This window comes from Varanus komodoensis, unplaced genomic scaffold (assembly GCF_004798865.1).
Source record: "Varanus komodoensis strain SLA01 unplaced genomic scaffold, ASM479886v1 scaffold109, whole genome shotgun sequence".
Classification (NCBI taxonomy): domain Eukaryota; kingdom Metazoa; phylum Chordata; class Lepidosauria; order Squamata; family Varanidae; genus Varanus; species Varanus komodoensis.
In genome coordinates, this window is record NW_025335313.1 from 1,070,191 (window position 1) to 1,080,489 (window position 10,299).

Sequence of the window (10,299 nt, forward strand, 5' to 3'; positions counted from 1 at the left end):
ATGCAAGACTGTATCTTGCTTTTGACCTTGCAGATTTAATGTTTCTAAAAGCTACTGGGTGAAAAGGGGTCAGGCATTTTGGCCAAGATGGGACAGCGTAGGGAGGCCAAGCTAAAGGCGGCAGCTGGGAACTTGCTGACACAATGAAGACCAGACCGCTACTGGCCAAGCAAACTGCCAGCCTGATCAAGTGTTAAAATCCTCCCAGGTCAGAGGGAGCCAAGAGCAGCTGGCATGAGCAGAGCAGAGCAGAGCAGGGGCCACGGAAGGAAAGATGAAAGGAAGTGTACCACCTAGGAAACATCCTGACTTGTCACTTACTCTTTGGGGCAGCAGCATGCTAGTCCATGGGGTGCCAGTTCTAGCCAGGCAGCTCCTGACACAGCTGTCAGAGTGAAGCTTAGTCCTAGTGCTGGTGCTCAGTCAACTCAGAGCGCCAATGCGGTGTAGTGGTTAGAGGTGCAGGACTTGGACACAGGCAACCTGGGTTCTAGTCCCTGCTTGACCATGCAACCAACTGGGTGACTTTGGGTGGGTCACTCTCTCAGCCTGATCTACCTCACAGGGTTGTTGTTGTGAGGATAAGCTTGAGAACAGGAGAATGATATTAGCTGCTTTGAGTTTATTATAAGAAAAAAGCAGGATAGAAATCTGCTTTTAATTGGCTCATGACCTCACCTCCTGTGTTTCAGCAGTCAGTGCCACCAGGCGGACAAAGAACAAGTGTTTCCTAAGGGAGGGAGTTTATTAGCCGTGTGAGATGGGGCAACCACCCCACTGATTGTGGCATGGGAGCAAAGCTGCCTTCTCAGGGTTTCCTGGGCAGCAGCTTCGTCTCGCAGCTTGCCATGGACGCAGAAGACCCTCACCAAGGAATCGTCTCTCCCTTCCAATTCACAAAAGCACCGTTGTGCTCATCACCAAACCGGGACAGCACGCTCAGGATCCCTCGCACACTCTCATCCACAGTCAGGTCGGCCTGCAAAAGCAAAGCAGGAAAACTGAGAGCAGCAGCCAGGGGGCCGCTCTAGGGAGGGCTGGATGTCTTTCCCTTGTGTCTGCTGGGCACCACCGCCTCCTTCGGGAATACTGCATGCCTTCCACCGTCTGACCTGGCTTGCAGGTCAGCTGATTCCAACACCCAACTGTGTTCCGCCAACGCTTATCAAAACCCAGACTCAGAGTGTAACCGTCAGTCTCCAAGGAGGCGAGCTGCGGAGGAGACCCTGCCTGGCTCAGTGCCTGCCTGCCTGCCTGCCATCCCCTGCGCTGCTGCCCTGGCCCGGCTTTTGGCCCTTCCGATCCTGGGCGGCTGCTTACACACCCCTTGCCTGAGCCGAGTACCCTCCAGATCTAGACCCATCCACTTACTGGCTGGCTCCCGTCAAACCCTGGCGCCTGACTGCTTGGAGCTCCACCCGTGATCTACCATGCAATGGCATGTTCAAGCCGTGAGATGCTGTCAAGGTCCACAGACCAACGCTACGCCTCCCTGAGTTTTGCATGGAACGGCTCAGCCGTGCTGGCTAATAAGGGTTCCATGATAAGGGGTGCCAACTTTTCTTACGAAACTTCATTCATCAAGGGATCAGCTTTTCTGGCGACATACACTTGGATTATGGTTAGAAGAAAGCAATCCTCACATTGCCAAAGCTGGCCACACACAGTTGGAGCATGGCTGAGGAACTCCTCACCTCCAGGCCAAGACCATCGCTTCCCATCTGGCCCACTCTGTGCATTTCCACATGCAACTCCCTTCTCCACAGCTCCGCTTCTCTCCAGCTCTGCCTTATCCCTGCCCATTTGCTGGTCTCTGTGCTGCAGTGTACAACCTACGCCCTGTGTTGGCTTTTTGATCTTAGAAAGTGAGAGAGACCTACCTGGTGCACAGACCGACCATGCCCCCCAGCGGTGAGCTATGACTGGTTGTTCTGTCATCTGAGCCTAGCTCAGTTTACCCACAGAAGCGTGTATCCCGAGAAAAGCCGCTCTGAGAACCCACGGACTGCTATAGGGTTGGTTTATCCGCAGAGGGTTGCCACAGCATCTCAACCTGGAAGACCAGTCATATTCTGTGTGAAGTCGATCGGCAACAGCAGCCCCCAGGGGTGGCTGGCATGAGCAAAAGTTGCTTTCAGCTCTGAGTTTTCCTTGAATTTTGGCCCTTTCCTCCCCGAAATTGTGATTCCCGACTTGGCAGCTACTGACGGCAACTTCAAAGTGCCCAAGTGCAACTTGGAGGGGCTGTCAGTTTTGTTTTGTTTTTGCAAATAAATTTTTTAACTGCATGTGCACAACTGTGGATGTTCTGGGTCTCCATTAAAGGAGTTTTGACAGGGCAACTGGCAGTTTTGCACTGCAATATATAGCTGTAAATGTTTTGATAAAAGTAAAAAGGTAAAAAAATCCAATTTAATGGGATGCAGTATGCTGACATCACAGCATCCCCTGGAAAAATGCCATCGTTACCATGCTTGATGGCTGAGCCTCTGAATTTGTGCTTGCTGTTTGCTGGTCTCTCTTTTTCATGCCTCATAGCGGCTGCTCACCGCAGCACATACATCCGTATTTTCACACTCAAAAGAATAAGGATCTGTGTGCTCCTATCACCCCCATGACTGTGTGCACTTTCTTTAGAATAAGAAGCCCACTTTTGGCTTTGTCCCCATCTCCTGCTGTCTCCAGTTCCCAGCCTCCTCCCACTACCAAGAGTATTTGGGCCATAACTTTAAAAGGTTCCCATCACAGTGTAGAGGGCTTCTCCCTCCCCGGACTGAAAATAGCACTTCCTGAGCATAGCGTAGCCCTCAGAGCTTCTTGGGAGGGTGTCACAACCCCCAACAACTTTTTATCGCATTCTAAAGAAATGCCTCACAGAAACAAGGCTCACCTGCTGTGTGCCCATGTCTGTCTTCACCCACCCTGGATGAACTGCAGCACACAAAATCCCATCCTCCTTGTAATCCAAAGACTGGCACTTGGTCAGCATGTTGAGGGCAGCCTGGGAGGAGGAGAGGCAGAGTGAGAGGAGCAGCAAATGAGATAAGAGAGAAAAAGGAGTAGGGCATCTTCTCTGTTGCTAAGGAACAGCCAACACTGTGGGACACAGGCCATCATCACACAGAAGAAAACTTGGCTTTGCCATCCAAGTTTTGGGGAAACTTGGGGAACTGCAGTAAATCCCAGATCCCTGCACTATTTAACCTGCACTTGCAAGTGAATGAATGAGAGACAGAGACAGAGAGAATATCATACAAAAAAGATTGGGATGTGGCCTAGAGTTTTCCCATAATTTGAGAAAAGAAAACCAGGAGCATCTGCCTCTATTACCTATAGCCAAAGTGCTCTGAGTTTTCAAAAAGCAATTCCCAAGGCCATCTGTTTCAAGATAAGCTCTAGCAAGACAGTTCCCACACTTCCTGAGCGAAATGGCACCCACCTTGCTGCAGCGGTAGGAGATCACGTGCTTTACAAAGGTGTGCGGGGCTAACCCAATGGAGCCCAAGACAGTAGAGATGTTGATAATGGCTGCTCTACTACAGCTTAGCCCTTTCTGTATGCTTCCTTGGGCTGCCCTCCTTAACAGAGGCAGGAAAGCCTGGAATAGAGGGAGAGGAGAGAGAGAGAGAGAGAGGGAGGGAGGGTGTGTTGCAAAAGGCTTCACGTGAGCACCTGAAGCAAGGTCACAGAACACCGTTGATTTCGCTTTGCTCCTTCCTTATTTGCATGGTGTAGTAAACCAGGCTGCTGCAAACGGCTTAGGAATCCCGCTTGTAAGGAGCAGCTTCACAGACACCACGTGCAAACTCATGGCCAGCCACGCCAGCCACGGGGCAGGGTGTGGGGGCCGCCGCCAATCATGGCAGTGTTGCTCAGCCTACTTAACCTCAGCTGGGCCAGGTGCGGCCCCCGCTCTGGGCTCAGCAGCGCCAGATGGGGCAACCAAGCCATGCTCTGCCTGTGGGCTGCGCAGAGCACAACTTGGCTCCTCACTGTGGGCTGGGCCGCTGCAGTGCGAGGCGGGCAGTTGCGATAAACTCCTCTGGCCCGCAAGTCTCTGCCCTGTGGTGCCCCTGCGAGCAGAACGGGCATCAGTTGCAGACCAGGCCTGGGCGTGGCCGGCCCATGAGCGAGCTGAGCCGACCGCAGCGCCCACTGCCCTGTGCCTCCAGCATCGCCCAGCAGCAGCACGGGGCAGGGCAAAGCTGCTCACAGCTTCCCCAAGCGCTGCTTGGGCACTCTGCGGGTGGCTGTCAGCATGGCTTGCTCAGCAGCTGCTCGGCTGGAGCAGCAATAATTTCTTGCAGCTCTTGCCAAGAGGCTCTGCACCGGTTTGGAGGACTCCTGGGCTTGTCATGTCATCAGTGGAGCCGGGTGGAGCCAGGGTTCAGACTAGATGGCCCCCGAGGCCCCTTCTGACTTGCTCAGTTGCTATGATGGTTGGGCTATTACCAGTTACTGCCACTGTGAAGAGCTGCTGCGTTTATTTTGCACACCTTTAAGCTTTCCTTGAAAGGTCTCAGCCAATACATGTTTGCTATTTCGTGACCACCTCACACACTCCATGCATTTGACAAAGGGAACCATCTGGCTGTTCTGAGCTCAAGAACCAGCACCCGACACAACCGTACCTGGCTCACCAACAGTGGTCCTACGACGTTGCTGTTGTATCCATTTAACATGTCTTGGGGAGCCACAGTTTCTAGTGCCACCTCTGCAAGAACTCCAGCATTGTTTATTAACAGATTCAGCCCTGTGTCTTCCAGGTGGTCCTCAACATAAGTGGCAGCTGCCTTAATGGTTGCATGGTTCGTAACATCTGCAAAAGCAGCAGTGGAAGAAACAGGTGCAAGAAATGTGTCCATGAATCTGGGAATTCTGACAGTTCTAAATCCTCCCACAAAACCCAACAGACTTCACTTCACTGGATGTCTTTGGGAGAAATCACACCATAAGAGCGCTAGGGTGGCTAATGGGGCAGGCTAGAAATCCTGTTATTTATTAAGTGATAAATAACAGAGAATGAGGACCGGAAGTCACTGAACCAGTCCTGGGGTGAGTTTCTATAGCAACAGGAGAATGTCAGCCTTGCAAATAAGTCTACAAGTTATTAGTCCTCAAAAGTAAATAATTGACCTGTCTACCTATATTTTGTAATCCTGCCCTTATTTCAAGGAACTCAAGCCTCCCTCCTTTCTTATTCTCTCAATAACCCTGTTAAGTGAATTGAGGAGGTGGCTCCTCCAAGATCACCCAGCTGGTGCAGGCATGAGCAGGGATTTAAACATGGGTCTCTCCACCCCAGTCCAACACTGTAGCCACTTCCCCACAATAAATTATGTTCCACTTTACAAAAGACAATCCACCTGGAGCTTTTAGTACTTATTTCTTTATTTTTAGACTTACTGTCTGCTATTCAGCCCAAAGGCCCTCTAAGTGGATTATATTTGCAGATGAAATCACATATTTGTATAGTATTATATTTCTATCCTGCTTGTTTCCTCTTGAAAGCAGCTTTCCATTTTATCCACCTAACAGCCCTGTGAGGTAGGTTGGGTCAAGAGTTAGTGGCTGACCCAGCATGTTGCATGCCCAGGTGGGGTACTAGAACCCAGTTCTACCAATGACTGTCACCACAGGAAACCAGGCAAGAGGCTACTAACAAGCCTGGTGTAGTTTAACCAGTTTTTACACTGCCACCCAGCCGGGCTGCTGCCACCACTTTACTAGGCATTTAAATCCAGGTTAATAAAAAGTACCTGGTTGTCAAGAACAGAAGGAACAGAGTGAACTCTAGATCCACCTGAGAAGAAATGGATCCAGGTCCGCCTGAAAGAGGACAGCATCCCATCCTATTTAAGCACCAATTAATACCTTATTGCTATATACCAGAGGCCCTTGCTTTGCTACTTCTACCATCCAAGTAAAGAGCAGAGTTATTTTTACAGTACATGTCTTATGTACCTGATGCTTGCCTAGAAATTAAACAAGTCCAAGCCTCTGCCCCACGGAGATTACACTACAGCGCAACACAAGAGAGACAGCAAACTCAACATACAATTTAACTTTGTGGTCAAATTGCCATTGCAAAATAGATTCTCTGGTGTAGGTAATAAACAACTAATTCAGTGGCGAAAAGGTTATCAGATTATACCACTAGAGGCTGTGTGCGTATTGGGAGGAAGGGGAAGCATGACTGAATGTACTTCATACCAACATCAACTAAAATCCCCTTGCATAATAGCAAATGCATTGCTCTAAATACTAGCTGAGGCAGGAGAACGGGAACACCTCCTAAAGCTGCTATCTCAATCGTTTTGAAGAGAGTAGATGGACTGTTGTGGAAGAGTTTACTGAAAAGCAAAGGAAAGGGGTAGAAGTGTTAGTCTGTTAGTTGGCAGAATGAACCACAGAATGGCAAGAGAGAGCATACCTAGCTTCACTATCACAAGGTTTGGGTGGCTGGAAACTAATTTCCTCAATTTCTGAAAAGACAGAAGCAAAAACGAAGTGCAAAAGAACAAACAGTAAGCATAATTATATCACTAAGATGGTGCCAAAAAAAAGCAAACTTTCAGGTTTCATACAACTATCCATCAGGTAACTTTAAAAAAATACTGAACATGAAGCCCGGGCCCAATTCAAGGTGTTGGTTATGACCTATAAAGCCCTAAACGGCTTGGGTCCTGGCTACCTGAACGAGCGCTTACGTCCGTATATGCCCGACCGCCCCTTGAGATCTGCGGGAGAGTCCCTTCTCTGGGAACCCTCCATGAAAGAAATTAGGAGAGTAAGTACTCGGAGGAGGGCGTTCTCTGCGGTGGCGCCCAACCTATGGAATTCACTCCTCAAAGAGGTCCGCCTGGCACCGTCGTTACTAGTTTTTCGGCGCCAGGTAAAGACCTTTTTATTTAAACATCATTTTAATTGTTAAAATATATGATCTGGCCAGGGCAACTTCTTCTTCCTTCTCTTTTCTCCTCCTATATTCTTTATTACTTATTTTATACTGTTAATTTTAATTTTATATTATTGTATCTCAGTGTATTTTTTGTATTTTTGTATTTAGTGGTAATTTATTATGTTCTATTGTATTTCAATGTATCTTATTGTGTTGTAAGCCACCCCGAGGCTTCGGCAAGGGGCGGCATAGAAATGTTATAATAATAATCATCATCATCATCATCATCTAACTACACTTAAGCATTTAAAGTGCCCTTTATTTCAGTGGGAGAAAAATAAGCAACTAGTTAACTTTCCCAATTGAATCAATGGGGCTTAGAAGTGTTTAAGTTTTACTAGGGCCCTGGAGAAGAGACAATTGCACCTGAATGGCTTAAAACAGAACTGTATAATTGCTGGGTTGACTATGTTCATCCCTTCAAGCAACCATCCAATTGGCTGAAATAGCAATATGGAGACTCCAAAGGGGAACTGAAATCAGCCCCCAAGTGACAGATCCATCAGTTCAACACGTTATTATTGCCTAAAGGTTGCGTAAATATTTGTTAGGAAAATTAGAAAACTCAAACAAGGCTTTTTTGAGGAACAGGTAGGCGTACAGCAGGAGTTGGATTTAAACTTTTACCCTCTCCAGTTACACTTCTAACCTGCAACGGTAAATAAATCTACTGAAACAAACGGGGCTCTCCCTCTACCCCAAGTAAAGCTACAATCGCCGGCAGACTCACCTGGGAGCCTGGCCGCACCCTTTACAGACCTAAGAGCAGCCCTCCCGGGCCACACCGGTAGCCCCTCCAGTCCAGCCCTCCTTCTCCACGGGGGCGGGCCAGCTGCCCACAGGATCCCTCCAGCAGGACGCGCGGAGAGTTCCGTGCTCTCCAGCCCCCGAGCCGCTGGTGCATGCAAGCACGCTCCCTCTGGCCCATGGTCCAAAAGGCTGGAAGCCATTGATAGTCTAAGCTTGCATGAATTCTTCTCTGCTCCCTCCCTCCCAGAAAGATGCACCGGGCAAAGGTGCGCGGGGCACGCTCATTTACCCTCCTTTGCACGCTGCAGCTGATCCGCGCACCTGCCCGTGCACCCCGTCCGGCTCGCGGCAGCAGGCGAAGATCCACCGCGGCGCGTCGGGCCCGCCCGCGAGCTGCCGAACCAGTTCCAGGCCGATCCCGCGGTTCGCTCCGGTCACCAGGACGGCGCGCGCTCCCAGGCCCGCCATGAGCCCTCGTCGCGACAGCCCGACTGACCGAGACGCCCTTTCCGAGCTCTTTCCTTTGCTCGGCCGCGGCCCGTCCTCCCTCGGCACGTCGCCCTCTAGCGGCCGCAGGCGAGCGCTGCCGCCTTCCTCGGCGCCATCCGATTAGGGAGCGTGCTTAGAAGGCCGGGGCGACCGCCAAACTTTCGGTGATTGGGACCAAAAGGAAAAAGAAATCGGGTGTGCTAATTGCCACATGCCCCAAGGCTGTGTGTGAGTGTGAAGCCTTGAGGAGAACATAGCCACTCTAAAGGACATGTGGGCATGGCATGAGCGGAGCTGGCTGGAGCCGGGGGTCAGACTAGATGGCCCAGGAGGTCCCTTCGGACTCGCTGTGTTTCTGTGCCTTCACCCACTTTGCAGTATACAGCCCTTCTGACCTTTAATTAGGAATCTGCAGTGCTATAGGAAGAGACCCTCTATAGCAGCCTTCCCCAACCTGGTGGTCTTCGGAAGCATTTGGTCTGCAATACCTGCAATTCCAAGTCAATGGGCCTGCTGGATGGGGATTCTGGGAACTATAGTCCAAATGCCTCTGAAGGCCACCAGGTTGGGGAAGGCTGCTCTAGAGTCTAGTCAAATCTAGAAGGTTGTCACCGCTCCCAGGCAGAACACAAGCTTTCCTATAAAAATGAACAGTCACTTTGAAAAATAGTAATATTTGATACAAGGCAAGCAAGTCCATATCTGACGATACTTCCCCCATCTCTGAGGCCTAACACTTAGCATGATCACAGTTATCTTTGCCTTTTTGAGCTTTTTCATGGGAGTGCCTGAGGTTTCCAGCTTGAACATTCTTGGCTCCTTTTTTGCTTTTCTTCCAGCAAAGACAAACCACGTCTTTCCTTCTGTAATCGTGAATGCAATAGTTTGTCCCAATCAAAGAAAAGCTGCTTTTCTAGAGATGCATTGCATAGGGAGATGGGTGGTGGCAGTGGCTTAAATACCTGCAAGATTTTGAACCATTGTTAGAACAAATACAATGCCAGTGTTCCTGCTTCTGACAAGGAAATGGGCTTGTGCTAGACTGTGCTTTTCCCATGTCCGCACTCTCTCACAGGGCTTCCACACTGGTCAAGCCTACTGAGGCTCTCCAGACTAGGTAGGATTTGTACTGCAAACCCTTTTCTTTACCTCCCAGTTCTGGCTCGTTTTAACCACCGCAGGTGGGGTGCGGGAGGGAAAGATTCTACTCTGATCATCTTAGGGAAATCCAGAATAAATCCTGGTAGAAAAAGGTTGCTTCTATGTGCCTTTTTGTGATCAAATCAAACCTGAGCCTTTTCCTCAGAAAGCAGCAGAATTCCAAGCCAGGTTGCTGTTTAGCATTGCTGTTACTTTAAGAATGTAAACACATATGCATGTTTAAACAGGCACAAAGACTGAACCAGGTTGCAAGGAATCTGAACTGACATGTCAATGATGCAATCAATGTTTTCCATACTATTGTTTCCAGTATTTCTAATCAGTTTAGAACATGTCATGCCTAAAACCCTCAAGATGCTATTGTACTAACATTATCTAGAAACTTAACACTCTGTGTACTTGACTAGCAGGTAATAAGTGTCTGTACATGAGTTGTGATTTTGCAGTTGAGAGTTCTATCATCAGTTACTGCAGGAACCGGGGCACTGATTCAATAAAGCTGCAGAGGTTCAGATGTTTAGATCTTCCTCATGGGTCTGACTCTTCATCCCTCACCAATTGAAAACCGAGATCCAGCTGGACTCAGCCTTGCTTGACTTGGGCAATGACCTTATGGATCTTCCTCAATTATACCAAAATTTCACACACTCTCCTTTTAGGGACAAGAACACCATGCGTACTCTTGTGTTCACTCTGTCTTTGTTGGTCTGGATTGGGGTCAGAGGCCGGAGGCCCCTTGTGGGGGGGGGGAGGGGCAGACTTCCTGGTAAACTGGGGATGAACCTTGCTAGATGAATTATAGCTGAACTAAACTTAACATAGATAAGTCTTAGCTGAGTTAAGCATGGCTTGCACTGGAAGAATTATGGGGGGAAAGGCAGTGTAATGAACTCCCCAAGCCCTTCCAACTTTTACGTGTAGCCAAATTATGCCCCCAC

General features: G+C 49.2%; 1 protein-coding gene across 2 annotated transcripts; it reads right to left on the reverse strand.

Moving 5' to 3' along the window:
• Positions 1 to 726: 726 nt before the first annotated feature.
• LOC123018080 (C-factor-like) lies at positions 727 to 8,211 on the reverse strand. 2 transcript variants are annotated; one of them, XM_044419855.1, is made up of 6 exons: positions 8,033 to 8,211; positions 6,434 to 6,485; positions 4,632 to 4,819; positions 3,440 to 3,598; positions 2,891 to 3,001; positions 727 to 979 (listed from the first exon to the last, which is right to left on the reverse strand). In XM_044419855.1, exons 1-6 carry the CDS (start codon positions 8,177 to 8,179, stop codon positions 866 to 868), a joined length of 771 nt encoding a protein of 256 aa, XP_044275790.1. In that variant the 5' UTR covers positions 8,180 to 8,211; the 3' UTR covers positions 727 to 865. The 2 variants fall into 2 exon arrangements, with proteins under 2 accessions (XP_044275790.1, XP_044275789.1); XM_044419854.1 differs by lacking the exon at positions 3,440 to 3,598 and having other exon boundaries at positions 8,033 to 8,198.
• Positions 8,212 to 10,299: the final 2,088 nt, after the last annotated feature.